The 20,216-nt window shown below is 43.1% G+C and overlaps 1 protein-coding gene across 4 annotated transcripts; it reads left to right on the forward strand.

Annotated features, from left to right (window-relative positions):
- The first annotated feature begins 1,844 nt into the window (after window positions 1-1,844).
- Window positions 1,845-20,158, forward strand: LOC115203352 (COP9 signalosome complex subunit 2-like). 4 transcript variants are annotated; one of them, XM_029767981.1, is made up of 13 exons: window positions 1,845-1,950; window positions 2,468-2,581; window positions 11,017-11,094; window positions 11,256-11,381; window positions 11,927-12,025; window positions 12,431-12,508; window positions 12,897-13,071; window positions 13,395-13,573; window positions 13,810-13,862; window positions 15,608-15,705; window positions 16,134-16,216; window positions 16,513-16,571; window positions 19,555-20,158. In XM_029767981.1, the coding sequence occupies exons 1-13, from the start codon at window positions 1,897-1,899 to the stop codon at window positions 19,697-19,699; spliced, it is 1,341 nt and encodes a 446-aa protein (XP_029623841.1). In that variant the 5' UTR covers window positions 1,845-1,896; the 3' UTR covers window positions 19,700-20,158. The 4 variants fall into 4 exon arrangements, with proteins under 4 accessions (XP_029623841.1, XP_029623843.1, XP_029623840.1 ...); XM_029767983.1 differs by having other exon boundaries at window positions 11,936-12,025; XM_029767980.1 differs by having other exon boundaries at window positions 1,866-1,956.
- Window positions 20,159-20,216: the final 58 nt, after the last annotated feature.

Consider the following 20,216-nt stretch of genomic DNA (forward strand, 5'->3'; position numbering starts at 1 on the left):
AGAAGCCTCCAGTGATGATCCATGGCACAAAGCCTCCAGTGATGATCCATGGCCCGGAGCCTGTAGTGATGATCCATGGCACGAAACCTCCAGTGATGATCCATGGCACGAAGCCTCCAGTGATGATCCATGGCCCGGAGCCTGTAGGGATGATCCATGGCACGAAACCTCCAGTGATGATCCATGGCCCGGAACCTCCAGTGATGATCCAGGGCGCGAAGCCTCCAGCGATGATCCATGGCGCGGAGCCTGTAGCGAAGATTCATGGCAATTGGCCTGTAGCGATGGTCAGCGGTCCGGAGCCTCCGGCGACAGTCTGCGGTCCGGGTCCTCCGGCGACGATCCACGGTCCGGAGCTTTCAGCGATGACCCCCGAAAGAGAGTCGCCACTGAGGATGGCGGATCCGCGAGTAGGGTGGGGTCTACGTCCCGCACCGGAACCGCCACTGATTCTAGATGCCCACCCGGACCCTCCCCTATTGAGTCAGGGTTTGCTGCCGGAGTCCGCACCTTTGGGGGGGTACTGTCACGCCCTGACCATAGAGAGCCCCTTTTATTTCTCTATTTTGGTTAGGTCAGGGTCGTTGTGTTGTTTATTGTTTTTTTTCTGGTTCACCTTAAATAAAATTATGATGAACCCAACTCACGCTGCGCCTTGGACTACCCATAACGACGATCGTTACAGTTTGTATGTACAGTACCAGTCAAAAGTTTGGACACATCTACTCATTCAAGGGTTTTTCTTTATTTTACTATTTTCTACATTGTAAAATAATAGTGAAGACATCAAAACTATGAAATAACACATATGGAATCATGTAGTAACCAAAAAAGTGTTAAACAAATATATTTTATGTTTGAGATTCTTCAAAGTAGCCACCCTTTGCCTTGATGACAGCTTTGCACACTTGGCATTCTCTCAACCAGCACACTTGGCATTCTCTCAACAAGCCACCTGGAATGCATTGCAATTAACAGGTGTGCCTTGTTGAAAGTTCATTTGTGGAATTTATTTCCTTAATGCATTTGAGTCAATCAGTTGTTGTGGCAAGGTAGGGGTGGTATTCAGAAGAGAGCCCTATTTGGTAAAAGACCAAGTCCATATTATGGTTTAACACATGAAGGTCAATTCGGGAAAATTTCAAGAACTTTGAAAGTTCTTCAAGTACAGTCGCAAAAACCATCAAGCGATATGATGAAACTGACTCTCATGAGGACCGCACAGGAAAGGAAGACCCAGAGTTACCTCTGCTGCAGAAGATAAGTTTATTAGAGTTACCAGCCTCAGAAATTGCAGCCCAAATAAATGCTTCACAGAGTTCAAGTAACAGACACATCTCAACATCAACTGTTCAGAGGAGACTGTGTGAATCAGGCCTTCATGGTCGAATTGCTGCAAAGAAACCACTACTAAATAATAATAAGAAACTTACATTGGCCAAGAAACACGAGCAATGGACATTAGACTGATGGAAATCTGTCCTTTGGTCTGATGAGTCCAAATTTGAGATTTTTGGTTCCAACCGCCGTGTCTTTGTGAGACGCGAAGTAGGTGAACGGAAAAGCATTCCTCATAAATACATGGTCCTCATGCTTGTCCCTTTGATTTGTGATGCAAGTTTTTTATGGCTATTTCTATGATGATAAGGTAAAATAGTTATCCGTGAGTCAAATTGAATTAATTGAAAATACTAGAAATGTTACAGATCTATACTTCTTATGTTTGAATTGTAGCTGGACCAATGTTATCTAAATGTGATGTGACAGCGCTAGCTTCTGGTAGAAAAGCGAACTATAATAGCAGAAAGAATAATGCAGTACTATGCTGAAACCGGGGTAGTGTTTGATGGCGCTGTAGAGCTGCGATTTGTTTGTTGTCTCCGAAGACCCGTCAAGATGTCTGACATGGAAGATGATTTCATGTGCGACGATGAAGAAGATTATGATCTGGTAAGCGTAAGTTTACATAGTACGTTTCTATTTCCTTGTTTATTGATGTCTAATCAGAGCTGTTTCCTTAGCTACTATATTTTGATTAGCTAGGTCAGAGTTGGGGAGTTAGCTAGTTAGGTAGTTAAACTACCTAGATAGCAAGTTCAGCTAACGTTAGCATAAAGGCGAGGATAGCTTGCAAAGTTGCTGCTAGTGCTAGTTGAACTCGGCTGCTTGGCATGGGGAAACTGAGTTTGCTATAGTATGCTGAGTTAGCTATACTAGTCAATTTATTATAGCATGTTATGTTACCATAGTTAGCCACAAACATACAACCGTTTAGCTAGCTAGCTTGGTGTAGATAACTATCCTTTAGCCGCGCATGCGCCCTTGCTGGTTAGATAAAACAGCTAGCTAGCTACTTAGACTATGGCAAGCCGTTAGCCCGATCATAACATCTCTGTCACGTTATCAATCTTTGTTGTATTAACTCATAGCCAGCTAACTTATGTCCTGAGTTTATGTCTCAATCCAGGAATATTCCGAGGACAGTAACTCAGAGCCAAATGTCGACCTGGAGAACCAGTACTACAACTCCAAAGCACTGAAGGAGGATGACCCCAAAGCAGCTCTCAACAGCTTTCAGAAGGTGGGTACTGTTGATGATCAGTTTCATGAGACGGAGACCAAGTCAAGACGCCGGACAGGGTGGATTCAATTATCGTAAGGCAGCTTTATTAAGATACAAAGATATTTGGCATAGCGTGCACGGACTCGTTCCGTCACCTCTTAAGGAGACAGCAGAAGAGAGCCCCGAAAACATGTTGTGTTTACATTTTATACAGTGTAACAATAATGAAATGACGTAGGTTGAGTCTGGTAGATTCGCTCTCCTGACTGGTCGATGAGTGTTGAGGGCGGTCCCGTCCCCGACTAATGTCGACTTCTCATTGGCTCTTGACAGTGTTCTTTGTTCTTGAAACCCAGCCCTCAGGGATGTGTGTGTGTGTGTGTGTCAGGAGTCTACTCAGCCTACACTACTTCTAGCTTATCTTCATGTGTGTACCCGAGAGTCAGACACCCAAGGACAGTGCCTGTTTTTAATGCTACAGTTAAGACAGTTTCTGCTACCAGCCCCTCCTGTACACCTCTCCTTGAGCGGCCCCACAACCAGGCATTGTGTGTGTGTGTGGGTGGTTAGGATTGACTGTTCTGCAAGATGTTATCTTGGTATAATGATTGTGTAAGGTTACTGGCAGTGTTTAGGCAATATCGCATTAGTATCAAGAGACATAAAGAATATATTTATTACAAATCCCCCTCTTCACGTCTCCAAAGAGACGTGACCACCAAACAAGTTTAAAAGTAAATTTGCAGAAGCAAATTTTTAGTCCCCCTCTTCACGTCTAAAAGACGTGACAACTTCCGGCTACACCTAACATGTGCTGGGTACCAGTCACCCAGGATCTTAAAACCTTCACACCCGGAAGAATAACATTACACGAACTGATTACACAAGGTTGGAGTAAAACACAAATTTGTCAAAGACAAATTTTGTGAGTCCCCCTCTTCACGTCTCACAAGAGACGTGACACATCTAGTCTTGAAATATGTAAGTAGGTTCTGCTTCCTCAACAGTAAACCAATGATCATTGCCCAGAGCTGGATTCAGTGTCCTCTGGGGTCACTTCCATCAAAGGCATCATTCCGGTTGCCCATCTGCTCCGTTATCAATCTCTCCAGAATCCTGGAAATGAGACCTCTCGCACACGGGACCAAACAACAACCACACAACACAAACACTCATACCGGTGAAAGCAGCCCATAATACAGTTCTTACAACACTTTTCCATTTACCAAACATGGGCTGTGTTATCAGGAATGTACGTACAGCAATGAACCTAATCATTCTACCTACACCATCCTCCTTTGCCAATAACATATCGAGAGTCAGTCTATTTTACCAGGTCATGAGGGGGGTGGCGGATAATTGGTCAGAGAACCTCTTTACTGCATCCCCGTTTTCATTCATGAATCTCTGTTGATTATAAAATATGTCATTAATCCCATCCACATTTTTATTTGTTGTCAACCACCAAAATAATGTAGGGTTAAAAACTTCACATATTTGATTCATAGCTTTGTATTCATCTGGAACTTTCCTGAGGATGCCAATAGCATCCATCTAGACAAAGCTACTCCCATCCTGGTCAAAACTCCTCCTGTCCCTACTTTAGCCTCCTATAACTGGCCTCTGATGACTAACTCGAACTGGTTGGACCAATAACCCCAGGGCGCAAGGTCCTAACCACCCTTTGTGGTAATTTCCGTCGTATGCGGCCTTTGCTGGTACTAGCCCACCCTTCATCAGTTATAGGTGCTGTGAGGTTAAACATTTCCTATTCATCTTTCAAACCTAAGTCAGTCACATTCACGATTACTTTCAGCCATTATAATCATCTAAGTTCTCGGTGCCATTCTTGTATCTATAACACTGGTATTCATCCGGAATTTAGGTGAACCGAGGTGGGTTGGCTGAGTACTTCAATCTGGCCAACCCCAATTCCTGTACAGTTGTCTGCTTCCCCAGGAAATTGTTTAATGTTTACCTTAAATTCTACATCTTGATTTTCTTTAATGCCTTATTCTGTATGTCACTCATCAGTGTATTATATAGTTTATCTTCTACTTCTTCTCAATGACAACGGTATCGTATGATTTGTACCAGAAGGTGGTGGATCTGAATGTATCAGTCAGATTAGACTATGATGCAGCTCAGAGTCTCTACTCTTCCCAAAAACCGCCAACCCCCTCCTGCCCTTAGTCTCTCTGCTAGGTACCACCCCATACTCACACCTCTATGAGCACACACAGTGATGAACGGTCGGGATAGGAAATCTTCGTTAAGGAGGTAACCCCCGGACCTTATTGGTACTCGGTTCTTCTCCTAACTCTGTGTGTGATCAACAGTGTTCATATGTGTACATACCTCCTTGCAGTGGGTAACGTGGACCCAAGTGACTCTCTCAGCTTTTCTAATGGCAAAGGCAGTGGCTTAACAGAACCTGGTATGGGCCTTCCCAACGGTGTTGCTTCCAGTTTTTTCTCCTCAGGGACTGGGTCCACACCCAGTCTCCTGGTTGGATTGAGTGAATCACCTTCTCCTGTAATTCACCTGTTGGACACAAAATCTTGGACATACGGGTTTGGTTAACAAACAGTCTTCTCATGAGCTCTGCTAGTATTTCTTCAACTTCTATGTCTACCTGTTCTGGCATCTCTAACTCTGGCATTCTATAGGCTCTACCTGATTAGCTAAACTGTCATCCATCATTTAAAGAGATGGCTCTAGTAAACCAACTCTAGGGATAATATCTTGACCTAATATTCTAGCTACCATAATCATGTCCACCAAGTAAGTTGGGAACGCTTCTACCCATTTGCTATACTTATCTGTTATTGTTAAACACCCCTTCTTCCCCTCAATCCGGAATAGTTCAATAAGTCAATTTCCAAATGTTGGAATGGATATTCTACAAAAAATGTTTTTTGTTTAAATAATTATCCTAACCTGTTCTATCACCTGCTCTACCATACTCCCCCTATTTATACATGGCTCAAGCCATGTATCAATATTGCTGCATATCTAAACAAATTATCCTTATGTCAGCCCTTCTCTTGTAGGATTGCCCCCTTTTATTTCCCACATGTCCAATTCTCCCTGGGGCCTTCATCCTCGGCTATTCTGTAACAATTCTCTGTCAAGTGTTTTATCTTCTTTAAGATGTATCTGTGCTGTTTTGTATGGTTTTAAATGTCTATGTGCTTGTCTATGTAAATAGTAACTTTTCTCTCCTTTCTTATTTCACCGGTTCTAGTCAATGCTACTATTTCGGCCTACTGTGCAGGATAGTGTCTGGGCAATGGTTCAGAGTCTAACACCTGAAACCAACTAAGCTTTCATATCTCCTCCTAGCGAATTTACCAAACAAAAACTTAAAATCAAAACTAAAATACATGCCTGCCAATGGAGCCGATAGTCTCTCCATGAATTAATATCCTAAAGCTAAGTGAACCAAATTCTCTTCCTATCTACTCCTGCTGGCCCCCCTTCTTTCTTCCCGCTACTCCCCAACCCTCAAGGTTACAGCAGTGCAGGGGAGGATCTCTCTGTCTGCCCTTCTGTCTCCAGCTTTTTCTCATAACAGAAAGCATCAAATCTGGGTTGTTTCCAAATATTGATTAAATGTCTCATTGTCTCCTTGGTTGCACTCCTGAACTTTAGAAAAATCAACCGGTCTAGATATTGCATATCTCCTTAAATTTATCTCGATACCCTCAATAATCCTGGATCACCTACAGATGTCATGTATCCCTGTCCTGTTGACATAAGTCTACCATTATTAAACTTATTCACAACAAAATATAGTAATACTAGTATATCAATTCCACAGCCTTGTTGTGTTAAATCTTTTACACTGAATTCAACAACAGCTGACTTCCTAAGGGAAAATAAACGTATCTACATCATGAAAAAAATACCCCTGCTACTGGTCAAAATATTTTCAAATCACATAATCAGATCAAAATGACTCATCTGATTTACTCCACCCAGAAAAAATATTTTACCCTTATTGTTCTAGGAAAATAGACTTAAGGAAGCCTACCCTTAGTCTAAGGCTTAGCCCCTTTAGTCCTATTATTGGTTCAAATGATCAATTGTGTCTAAGAGCTTTAACTCCATCATAATTATCAGTTCTACAAATTCCCTTAAAATCAATATCACCAATGCCCTTAAATTCACCATCCAAATGGCTTTTCAATGTGGCTGATCAGACCACACAGGAAAAGTCACCAGAGGGGTTAAAAAGTCATACCACCCTTTCAGAACCGTGTTTCTTACTACATTAAACAAATTAAAGCTAAGAACTTTATCTACATTTGTATCCCAGGTTCCCAGAACATCCCTTATCAAAAGAATTTTGTGTGTTTATTAAAACTCAGAAAACAAAACTTACAAAATGCCATGTGTGTATACCCCTTTAAGATATCCTGTCCCTAGGATTTTTCCCAAAGACAGTTAAGCGCTCCATTTTCCATAAAATAACCACTTGGTCAGCATTTCCTCATACTACACCGATTCAAAAACCCAAACGTTAACTACAAACAAAACCTAAAAATACTTTATAATTCCATTATACTCCCCCCGGTCATTGGTTTTAAACTTATTTGAACATGCGCTACCCTTGGATACAATACTGTACTTCAAACCTATTAAACTCCCCTACTTTAACATACTGCTTGACTAATTTAACCCAAGATTGCTTAAAACCTTAAACCCCTTCAGTTTGTCTGCAAAACGGCCCATTCGGTTTGCTAGAAATACCCTGCCATTATACACAACTGTGTTTAATGTGCACCGTCCCTGTAAAAATAAAATTAACTCCACCTGCAATTCACTTTACTAACTTAATATTTTTCCATGCAATGTTCAAATCCCCACCAGTGAGAGTTCCTAAGGATACTCCGGCAATGATTATGAAAATAACAAACAGGGGAGCTGATATCCCCAGCCTCTCCCAGGGAGGGAGATAACCCGACCCTGGGCGTGGCGCCTTAGGTCGTGGAAACGGGAGCTGTGGTCCCATTTTCCCCAACTAAGGTTTCAGTGGATGGAATCGAATTTTAGGGCGCGCAAATCGGCCCTGGTTTCAGTCAAAGTTCTGGAAGGGGTTGGGGCCGGAGTGCAGTGTGTAAGGTGGTGCCACAACATAGTCCCAATAGTAAGCCCCATAATTACCATACAAATAATAAACGCCCTGGTGGATATTCCCAACCTCTCCCAGGGATATATTAGCCTCCTACGCCCTTCCACCTGGGCCTCCTCCTTCATCAAGGTCCACCTCAAAGGCGGCATTTTGGAGTCCTAATTGGAGGAACGCAAATCGTTCCGTACTTCTGCAAGAGTACGTGAAGGAGTTGGGGCTGGTGTGTAATGTGTCAGGTGGTGCCAAGGTGCGCCTGATTTACCTTTGACCTGGACAGAGTGTGAAGTAACTTCCTTCACTTCGTACGGTCCAGTCCACCTGGGTTCGGACCACTTTCTCTTGTGGACCCGGACCCTCACCCAGTCCCCAACTTTTACCTTAGGTGACTGGTCCTCCGGCAGCTCCCCCTCTTGGGCCTTCCGTACCTGCGCAGAGAGAGCTACAGAAAGTTCCGTCAGTTTTCTCACATAGTCAGACATTCCTATTCTCAGCACATCAAGAGGGGGCATATGACCTCCCTCCCTTGGTGGGCCAGGCATGACTCTCCCCGTCATTATCTCATGGGGAGAGAGAGATGGGTCCCCGCCAGTCATGGCCATCAGTGCCAGTGGTAGGGCTTCCACCCAGGTTAGCTTCGAACCTGCACATACCTTAGCAATCTTAGCCTTAAGAGTTTGATTTGCATGTTCCGCTAGGCCCTGAGATTGTGGCCTGTACACTGACCCGAATTTGTGCACAATTCCAAACCTTTCCTCCACCTGTCTCAGGTGTTTATTGCTGAAATGGGATCCGTTACCGGAACGGATTTGTCTCGGAACCCCATACCTAGGTATGAGGTCTCTTTGCAGCCATTTGATGACTGATTTGGCATCTTCCCGTGCCGTTGGTATTGCCTCTACCCACCTAGAGAACCTGTCTACCATTACTAACAGGTACCTTTTTTCCTCCCACCACGTTATCTGCTCCCATGTCTGTGTAATCTATACTAATGTCTTGGAAACAGGCATTGGGTACTGGGTAAGATCCCATGGGCGTCTGGTATCTGGTTTTTTATATGGAAGCGCCCTTCTAGTCTCCTCTATGGCCCAAACTCCTATTCTCAATTCTGCTTCAGCCTTTTCTCTGTTTTTAGTTCCTTGTTTCTTAAACATATGCCTTCTGTTGCCTTCCACTTCCCCTGCTATTCCTTTCTGCACTACCTCCTTCAACCCTTCTTCCATCACTAACAGCTGGCTTTTAGTGGGGGCTCCCCCGCTAAAATAGCCCGCCTGTGTCCATGTCAGTTTCACTTCCTCCCACACTTTTCTAATTGCTTTATACTGTTCCTCTCCTCCCGCTCTATCCTGTATTTTTTGTTCCAAATATTCACTGAATTTAAGTTTAGTCGGCGGAATAGACGCCATATTTATTTATGAATTACCCACTATCCTTTGTATACTTAGCCCGTCGTTGGTCAAGACCAACGATGTATTCACGGTGCCGGCACAGTCTTGTCTTACCTCTGGTGCCCCACCCTCGTAAACAAAGTTATTTTAAAATATTAGGACTAATATTCTGAATAGGCTAAAACATTAACCCGGTCAATACCAACTCCCCGGTGATTACCTCAATTTGGTGTTCAATGTTATTTAGGTCCTCCTCGGTACTTACACATCAAACCCTTACTCAGTTCTATAGACAGACAGATCGCACACCCGGGCTGAAACCCAAACTATTGGTATCGCTTCGCGCCTTCGGGGTACGTACAAACAAAACGCTCTCAAAACAGGGCCGGAAACAGATTCCAGGCGCCCTGGAGGCGCACGAATCCCTCCCTAAACAAAGTCTTAAACCGGAACTATTTCTAGATGTCCGGGACGAAACTAAACACGTTATCACAATAAAATTTCGGGACTTCCGACCAAAATCGGCTTATCTAGCTACTTGCTACTCCAATCATTCCCTAAATGAAGTCTTAAACCGAAACCAGAATAAATTCCGGAGATCCGGGACGAAACTAAATAATTTTAACTGGATTATTATTGTTTGAGTTATATCTACTTTAACCGACCCGCTTATGCTGAGTGTTCCCTCCTGGTCAGCCAGTTCAGGAGGCCTTCTCTAGTTAGCAGTCGTCACTATCAATGTTGTGCCACACAGGCTATCAGTTTTAACCGGGAAGAGTCACACAGACTCTTTGACCCACACAGGATCGCCACACAGGCTCTCTATCTTCACTCTTATGCCACACAGGCTCACAGATCCACACAGGATCGCTCTATCCAGTCAAATATCTTTGTAATCAGCCTTGTCAACATAATACAATTTAGTATAAAATTTAACAACAATTCATACTCACGCCCAGTACTACTGATCAAAAATTTGGATAAGACTATAGTACAATATGCAGATTTTTGTTTTAACAGGCTCTGCTTACCTTATTTAGTCGAGCTCGTTGATCAGTTTCCCGGGGCAAGCAGAATCGCCGATGACTCCTGCGGACAGGTCACCCGTTCCCTCGAGATTGCCCTTGACTTGTCCCCTCTCTCATCAACCTTTCATGGACCGAATTCAGAAGTGTGAAACCATCCTCTGCTACCAAGTTTTGTTGATGATCAGTTTCATGAGACGGAGACCAAGTCAAGACGCCGGACAGGGTGGATTCAATTATCGTAAGGCAGCTTTATTAAGATACAAAGATATTTGGCATAGCGTGCACGGACTCGTTCCGTCACCTCTTAAGGAGACAGCAGAAGAGAGCCCCGAAAACATGTTGTGTTTACATTTTATACAGTGTAACAATAATGAAATGACGTAGGTTGAGTCTGGTAGATTCGCTCTCCTGACTGGTCGATGAGTGTTGAGGGCGGTCCCGTCCCCGACTAATGTCGACTTCTCATTGGCTCTTGACAGTGTTCTTTGTTCTTGAAACCCAGCCCTCAGGGATGTGTGTGTGTGTGTGTGTCAGGAGTCTACTCAGCCTACACTACTTCTAGCTTATCTTCATGTGTGTACCCGAGAGTCAGACACCCAAGGACAGTGCCTGTTTTTATGCTACAGTTAAGACAGTTTCTGCTACCAGCCCCTCCTGTACACCTCTCCTTGAGCGGCCCCACAACCAGGCATTGTGTGTGTGTGTGGGTGGTTAGGATTGACTGTTCTGCAAGATGTTATCTTGGTATAATGATTGTGTAAGGTTACTGGCAGTGTTTAGGCAATATCGCATTAGTATCAAGAGACATAAAGAATATATTTATTACAGTACTGGCTACTCACTCGCTCCACTCACTCACAGATTGATGAATGTATGATGGTAATGTATACTCTCTATTGGCAGGTATTGGAGCTGGAGGGAGAGAAGGGAGAATGGGGGTTCAAAGCCCTAAAACAGATGATCAAAATCAACTTCAAGCTAGTAAGAAATGAAATGCGCTGTAGTGTTGTCACAAAATGTCTACTCTCTGTCTCTGAGTCCGTATGATTAGTGCTTGTGAGTTGTTCTTTATGACGTACTGTCATTCCCACTGCAACTTAACTCAATGCCCTGTCTCCTGTCGAAATGTGTGTGTCCTGCAGACCAACTTCCCAGAGATGATGTCTCGGTACAAGCAGCTGTTGACGTACATCAGGAGCGCTGTGACCAGAAACTACTCAGAGAAGTCCATCAACTCCATCCTAGACTACATCTCCACCTCCAAACAGGTATAGACGCAATACCTGGAACTAGAACAAAGGGTTTTTGGCCTCAAAGCTCAGATCATTATTTTGGCTCAAATCTCAAGTTATGTGCAGTGTTTGTTTTTCAATTATTTTACCTTTATCTATCAATTTCTTACAACTTTTGTCTTATATGGAGGATTAAGTTACTGACTCTGGGTCAGTCCTATTGGTATGAATGAAGTGGTGGCAGTGGTTCCATGTTCTAGATGACTGAGGTGTTAATGTAGGCTGAGGTTCATGTTCTACATGACTGAGGTGTTAATGTGGGCTGAGGTTCATGTTCTAGATGACTGAGGTGTTAATGTGGGCTGAGGTTCATGTTCTAGATGACTGAGGTGTTAATGTAGGCTGAGGTTCATGTTCTAGATGACTGAGGTGTTAATGTGGGCTGAGGTTCATGTTCTAGATGACTGAGGTGTTAATGTAGGCTGAGGTTCATGTTCTAGATGACTGAGGTGTTAATGTAGGCTGAGGTTCATGTTCTAGATGACTGAGGTGTTAATGTGGGCTGTGGTTGGTTGTTTTATGTGTCACAGATGGACCTGCTGCAGGAGTTTTATGAAACGACGCTGGACGCTCTGAAAGACGCCAAGAACGACAGACTCTGGTTCAAAACCAACACAAAGGTAGGGTGTGTCCAAATAATATCAGCTTTTTCCTAGTGTGCACTCGGTCACTACTTCCCACAAAAATCTAAAAGCAGTGGATTGGTGGAGGCAGGGACTAGTAATTTCCTCTCAAATCAGTAAAGTGAAGTGAACAAGTGAGAATTGGGACATATGAATGTAGTACACAATGTTTCTGTTTATTTCTATGGGTAGGACAATATCTGATCTGGCAGTTTGTCAGACCTCTGTGTTTTGGAGTTTCTACCTCTGCAATGCGCTAGACTGGTAGCGAGATCTGTTTGTGTTAAATTATTTGCCAAACAACACCCTAACATCCTTATTTAGTGATAGTGATAGCACAAACATAGAAGTTGTTGTTGTCTCTCAACCTGTTTTAACTAAAGTCCTTTGGTTGTGTCTCAGCTGGGCAAGCTGTACCTGGAGAGGGAAGAATTTGGGAAGTTACAGAAGATCCTCAGACAGCTGCACCAGTCCTGTCAGGTACAGTAAGACAGGTGGTAGTCTGAGACAACGTTTAGTCTGATGGGGTTTACACAGCCATCTGAGTAGCCAAGTTCCCAATAGCAGTATTTTTGTTGTTGTATGCTGGTATGATCTGTTTTATATCTATGTACACTGGAGACAGATGATGTTGCAGATATATGGTCTGTTATGTTATGTGTTATGTGTATATCTGTTATGTGTATATCTGATCTATTATGTGGTATATCTATGTGCACTGCAGACAGACAATGTTGAAGATCTGTGGTCTGTTATGTGCATATCTGATCTGATAAGTTATATCTATGTGCAGGCAAAGGATATTGGGGATCTATGGTCTTTTATGTGTGTGTGATATGTAATGTTGTATATCTATGTCTCTCTCTAGACAGATGACGGGGAGGACGACCTAAAGAAAGGCACCCAGCTCCTGGAGATCTATGCTCTGGAGATCCAGATGTACACAGCCCAGAAGAACAACAAGAAGCTGAAGGCCCTGTATGAACAGTCCCTGCACATCAAGTCTGCTATCCCTCACCCACTCATCATGGGAGTCATCAGGGGTGTGTTACCACTGGAGAGAGATGAAACCCTGAAGGCAGCATAGCTGTCAACATTATTATATTTTACATGTGTTGCATTGGATGACACACACAGTGGTTTACATTGAATAAATACATTGACCATAGAAAAATAATCCTCCTTAGAATAGTAATTCTATGGTTACGACTTGTAAACTGACCTGTAGGAAGACTCTGGGAGATTTGTCACTATCGTGGATAAAATCGATAATATTGTAAAAGATGATAAAAAGATGTGTGTGTCAGTCACTGTGTGTGTTTGTGATGTACTAACAGGCCTGTTCCTGTTTTGTCCCCTTCCCCAGAGTGTGGGGGTAAGATGCACCTGAGAGAGGGGGAGTTTGAGAAGGCCCACACAGACTTCTTTGAGGCGTTTAAGAACTACGATGAGTCAGGCAGCCCGAGGAGAACCACCTGTCTGAAGTACCTGGTGCTGGCCAACATGCTCATGAAGTCTGGAATCAACCCTTTCGACTCACAGGAGGTACAACACTCATTCAATTCCGTTTAGTTAAGTCCAGTTAAATGAAAGGTTATTTATCCCCGTAGAGCAGTTACTAACATTATCATTCTGGGAAAATACACGTGGTGGATGCATCCTGTACCTTTATATTGTTGGAGGCAACATTGCGTTAATCAAATTCAAATCACCTGCAGCAAACACTGCTTGATAAAGTGTTGTATTACAGTGGCTGTTCTTATTGTGTTTTTCTGTGACAGGCCAAACCCTATAAAAACGACCCAGAGATCTTGGCCATGACAAATCTAGTAAGGTAAGAACGTGTGTGTGTGTGTGTGTGTGTTTGCTTCTAGTCATCCATGGAGGTGTTGCTGATATTTTAGGGTAGAAAGCCATGGCATCAGTTATACGATAACGTCCCTATTTACAACCTATTTCCACTTATTTGTGTCGAGTTGTCAGTCGACTCAAACTGTTATTGTTTTACATCACATATAAGTGGTTGATAGAGGTGTAACATAGTGAAGATATCCTTTAACCGCGGGTTCAGCTGTGGCGTCTCTTCAACCTAATTTATGGTCAGTCTTGGATCCACGACACAGAGGGTCTGCTCTGTGATTTTGATGCAATTGCAGAAGGAAATGGAAGCGCTCCTAGGCTGTGGCTCTTGACACCTCTCTCAAAATGTAAAACAAGGCCGACGCCTCCGTGAGCTCGTGTTTGATTCCCAGACGATGACTGGTTGACAGGCGAGTTGGGGGAGTGGTTTCTGCTATCTCTGCTCTGAACAGTGAGAACCTACCGTTCACGGGCTCCACATTCGTCAACACAGCGGATGCTGGATTGAATGGCACCGACCATAAAAAGCCCATTTGAAAGCCATTTGCTCTTTAGCTCTGGTCTCCTCCCTTAACACCATGGGACCATGCAGCCGTCATACCGTTCAGGAAGGAGACGCGTTCTGCCTCCTAGAGATGAACGTACTTTGGTGCGAAAAATATGAATCAATCCCAGAACAACAGCAAAGGACCTTGTGAAGATGCTGGAGGAAACAGGTAAAAAAGTATCTATATCCACAGTAAAACGAGTCCTATATCAACATAACCTGAAAGACCCCTCAGCAAGGAAGAAGCCACTGCTCCAAAACCGCCATAAAAAAAGCCAGACTACGGTTTGCAACTGCACATGGGGACAAAGATCGTACTTTTTGGAGAAATGTCCTCTGGTCTGATGCAACAGAAATAGAACTGTTTGGCCATAATGACCATTATTATGTTTGGAGGAAAAAGGGGGAGGCTTGCAAGCTGAAGAACACCATCCCAACCATGAAGCACAGGAGTGGCAGCATCATGTTGTGGGGGTGCTTTGCTGCAGAAGGGACTGGTGCACTTCACAAAATAGATGGCATCGTGAGGGAGTAAAATTATGTGGATATATTGAAGCAACATCTCAAGACATCAGTCAGGAAGTTAAAGCTTGGTCGCAAATGGGTCTTCCAAATGGACAATGACCCCAAGCATACTTCTAAAGTTGTGGCAAAATGGCTTAAGGACAACAAAGTCAAGGTATTGGAATGGCCATCACAAAGCCCTGACCTCAATCCCATTTGAAAATTTGTGGGCAGAACTGAAAAGGCGTGTGTGAGCAAGGAGGCCTACAAACCTGACTCAGTTACACCAGCTCTGTCAGGAGGAAATTCACCCAACTTATTGTGGGAAACTTGTGGTAGGCTACCCAAAACATTTGACCCAAGTTAAACAATTTAAAGTCAATGCTACCAAATGCCAATTGAGTGTATGTAAACTTCTGACCCACTGGGAATGTGATGAAAGAAATAAAAGCTGAAATAAATCATTCTCTCTACTATTATTCTGGCATTTCACATTCTTAAAATAAAGTGGAGATCCTAACTGACCTAAAACAGGAAATTTTTACTAGGATTAAATGTCAGGAATTGTGAAACTGAGTTTAAATGTATTTGGCTAAGGTGTATGTAAACTTCCGACTTGTCATTATTCTAACCCAGTGACTGTTCTACTGTTGTGTGTCTACTCTCAGCTCCTATCAGAATAATGACATCACAGAGTTTGAGAAGATACTGAAGACCAACCATAGTAGTATCATGGATGACCCCTTCATCAGAGAACACATAGAGGGTGAGTGGTGTTTGTGTGTGCCTGTGTGTGTGGGGGCTTTCTCACATTTTGTTGATGAATGAGACATGGAAGTATTGCATTGAAGACGAGGTTTCAACAAACTTGAGACAAACTGTACCAGTATCTGCATATTGAGATGATGTGTGTCCTGGTGGACGGGGTGAGGGTGTCCTGGTGAGGGTGTCCTGGTGGATGTGGTGAGGGTGGACGGGGTGAGGGTGTCCTGGTGGACGGGGTGAGGGTGTCCTGGTGGATGTGGTGAGGGTGGACGGGGTGAGGGTGTCCTGGTGGACGGGGTGAGGGTGTCCTGGTGGACGGGGTGAGGGTGTCCTGGTGGACGGGGTGAGGGTGTCCTGGTGAGGGTGTCCTGGTGGACGTGGTGAGGTCTGAAGAGACTCTGATCAGTGCTGTGTTGTCTTATATTCCAGAGCTGCTGCGGAACATCAGGACCCAGGTCCTTATCGCGCTCATCAAGCCTTACACCAGAATACACATCCCATTCATCTCTAAGGTAAGTCTGAGGACAGCACTGGCTTCTGGACTAACTAGACTGGTCTAAGATCTGTTTGTGTGCTGTTTTGCCAATTCCTATGGTCATTGGCATGATGATTTTTACAATAAGAGTTGGTAGGACAGCACAAACAGATCTGAGACCAGGCTAGAGTTAATCATTGACTTCACTGTGTGTATCGATAATGTATCTGATAATGAACTTTGCTGAGTAGATCATGTATTTATTAGGTCACTGATGTTGCTGTTTGGATTGATCATAGTGTAACGCGCTGTGTTCTGTCTTCTCTGTCTCAGGAGCTGAACATAGATGTTTGTGACGTGGAGAGTTTGTTGGTGCAGTGCATATTGGACAAGTAAGTTTGTCCTAGACATGCATCTGATGTGTGGCCCAAACTACCATTTAGGAGTGTAGAATACACTGTTAGGAAAAGTTTTTTGCATCAAACAGACATTCACGCCATGGAAGACTTGTATGTTTTCTCTACACTCTTCTGTATTTCTATGAGAGGCTGATGACCTCTTATATACTACACCGAGTGCTCTTCCATTGACAGACTGACCAGGTGAATCCAGGTGAAAGCTATGATCCCTTATTTCACTTGTTAAATCCTCTTCAGTCAGTGTAGCTGAAGGGGAGGAGACAGGTTAAAGAAGGATTTTAAAGCCTTGAGACATGGAATGCTGCTGGGTTTTTCACGCTCAACAGTTTCCTGTGTGTATCAGGAATGGTCCACCACCAAAACGACATCCAGCCAACTTGACACAACTGTGGGAAGGAAACATTGGATTCAACATGGGCCAGCATCCCCTTTCGACACCTTGTAGAGTCCATTCCTTGATGAATTGAGGCTGTTCTGAGGGCAAAAGGGCGAAGGGTGCAACTCTATATTAGGAAGGTGTTCCTAATGTTTTGTATGCTCTAGGGCTGACCCCATTTAGTCGATTGTTTGGTCAATAGGCTGTTGGTCGACCAAGATTTTTTTTCAGTTGACCAGTGGCAAATATATTTAAAGAAATGATGGCACACGAGACACCTGTCTGATTCACGCCTGTCTGATTCACGCCTGTCTGATTCACGCCTGTCTGATTCACGCCTGTCTGATTCACGCCTGTCTGAGTGGACTAATCCATTGCAGGCCGCGGGATGGTTCACCAGTATCACCAGCAGTACATTTAACATAAATGACCAACATTTCTTATCTACATTGTTTGGTTACCGTCATTTATTTTAATGTGTTCTCTACATTATTATTCCAGTCTTACCGTTGTCATTGTAGGAGTGGACACATTGTTAGCAGACTGCACAACCTGTGCTACACTTGTGAGAGAAATTTATTTCCATTCCATTTACGAGTTGTCTATTCATTATCTTTTGTTTGGAGCGCTCCTGTCAATCTTGAGTAAGGGGACACACAGAAGTAGGTCTAGGGTACCTGGCCTGCGTGCAAATGTAGGTGCTTAAATGTGCCAATTTGGGGATCTGATAGTATTTCTGATTGTCTTAATTCCCCATCACTGTGGAGCTTCTCAAATAAATGTTTTCTTCGCCTTAAACAGCAAGTAGACAAAGTCTGTTTTTACATCCATTGAGAATGAAAATAGTTCCTCAACGTAGCTTATTTAAAAAAATATTTCCAGCTCTCTTTCGATAACCACTCAGTATGAGAGGGAAATGTACTACCCTGATCTGGTGGAAACGTCATAAAGGTCTACCTGATTACTTCTCTGTGATTTCTAGGATATTTATTTTTATCAGGATATTTTCTACCTGCAGGCTGCAGTGTTTTTATTTGTTGGCTTTATGTGGGCTATATTTACATATTGGCAATAGAAGTTACTTTTTTTCATTAGGTAGAATTCTTATTGACCATATAACATTGATTTTGAGATACTTTATAATAAATTAAATGAAACTGTTCTACAAAAATGTGCATATGAAAATCATAACTGGCACGCAGATCAGTAGAAATGGTACAATAACTTGCCACTCCAAGTGGAAAAGGTTGATGACCATTGGTGTAGCCTATTACCGGCTACTTCAGGAGCCTAACGGCAGAAGCTGCAAAGGGCAGCAGCAGTAGGAAGAGGAGGGTCTGGTTGGGAACAGGTTTTTGTCTTTCTGGTTAGGCTATATTGATCTCTGGCTCCCTCTTTGGTAATTTGTGTCTTTATTTTTAATTGCGGTGCTTAAAGCATCAGACATGCTCAGTAGCCAACATATAGTTGATTTTATTCAAACAATAGGGTGTGTCTATATATGGAAAAATAAACATACACAAACTATTTTTTTTGTTGGGACATCCCTAGCATACTCAGTGTATAGTGTACCTGGCTGACACAGAGGCATCACAAGACGAAGCAGAGCATGTTTCTTGTGCATGTGTGTTAAGACATGTTTCCTGTACGGGGATCATTTGAATTCCTAATTTCTCAGTTCCTCAGTTTCCACCCTGCACATTGAGGAATGCAGGAGGCCAGCATGAGTCTCTGTCTCTCTCTCTGCCTCTGTTTGTGGTGTTATTCTTCCCTGAGTGCCCTGCTTAGTTTATTGCAGATCTGTCATTTATTACTGGTTTCATTATTTAGTTTAGAAGTAGTGTAGGCACACACATCCAGTAACTTGCAGGCTACAAAAAGTAAAGTGATGAAAGAAAGAGACCTGCAAACTGTTGATTTCTCCCGCAGTTTTATTGTGCAATGCTTTGACCCAAAGGTCCTTGTCAGCCGGATGAAGACCTTTTTGATAAAAAAACGTTGGGCAAATAAAACTTTGGGAGAAATGGTCTTATCTATCATGTCTATATTATTTCCCATGCTACTGTAGCAGACTGCTGTGCATTGTTTACTACCCTCAGCCAGATCAGATCTACAGCCAGTCAACTGGAACAGTGACATTTCACACTGCATTCCCACCGTTGTCACAGAGCTCAACAGAATATGTACTGTATGGAGTGAAATGTGTTCATCAGACAGCTTAGTGTAGATGTGATAATTGGTTGAGAGAGAGTACACACATCAGTGGTTCAGGTGCTGGACAGAAACCAAACAGTGAAAGAAGTTCAACAATGACTTCAACTAATGCTATCCACAGTGATTTGTGTAATTTGAACCATAATCGAATGCAAATATTGATGTTGTTGATCCCATTTTTATATAAAAATGCATTGTTTTATACAATATTGTTTACCATATTTGAACCATTTCTAAACGTTTTCCTTACCAAGATGGAAAGAATGTTTAGTCATGTTGCTAGGATGCCAATGTCCATTCTTGTGTTGTATTTATTGAACCATTGTTCTCTGATCACTCTCTTGTGCTGTGGTTTCCTCCCTGAAGCACCATCCAAGGCCGTATCGACCAGGTCAACCAGCTGTTGGAGCTAGACTACCAGAAGAGAGGAGGGGCGCGCTACACTGCCTTAGACAAATGGACTAAACAACTCAACTCTCTCAACCAAGCCATCGTCAGCAAACTCACATGATTCTGGCTGACGTGACAAGGACAGCACTGAAAGATAGGAAGGAGAATCTCAATCAGCTGTTCCAATGTGTCAGAATATAAACCAAACCATCCAGTGTGGATGGGCTGAGTGGAGTTACACAGCAGCACAGAGATGTTTTGTGATCTGACACTGCGTTTCCCAGAGAAGGAGAGATACTGCTTTCTAGAAGACATCAGCACTCTAAGGGACAGCTCAGTTTACTTCAAGCCCCTCGTGTTTGTTTTTCACAAGACTTTAGTAGAATGATTTAAGAAATATCACTGTCAACACCTTTTTAAAAGTGCTGTATTTTTTTGGTGGGCAGTTTGAGTACAATGACACACTGGTTTATTTGTGCCTGTTGACTGGCAGCTGGTGTTGGGAAACCTTTTTCACAACATGTAGCTGCAGCATTGAATGCACGTTGGCTGTTGTGAATAAAACAAAAAAACAAATGTTCTCCAACTGTGTTTACTGTATATGACATTTCAATGTAAGTCTTCTAGATACCGTCTAC

Source organism: Salmo trutta, chromosome 12 (genome assembly GCF_901001165.1).
Source record: "Salmo trutta chromosome 12, fSalTru1.1, whole genome shotgun sequence".
Lineage (NCBI taxonomy): Eukaryota > Metazoa > Chordata > Actinopteri > Salmoniformes > Salmonidae > Salmo > Salmo trutta.

Bases quoted from the DNA above. Each gene is read 5' to 3' on its own strand.
- LOC115203352 (XM_029767980.1), top strand. From the start codon at position 1,897: ATGTCTGACATGGAAGATGATTTCATGTGCGACGATGAAGAAGATTAT. The intron at 11,382-11,926 runs GTATAGACGCAA...TGGTTGTTTTAT, and splicing joins ACATCTCCACCTCCAAACAG to GTGTCACAGATGGACCTGCT. The intron at 12,509-12,896 runs GTACAGTAAGAC...GTCTCTCTCTAG, and splicing joins AGCTGCACCAGTCCTGTCAG to ACAGATGACGGGGAGGACGA.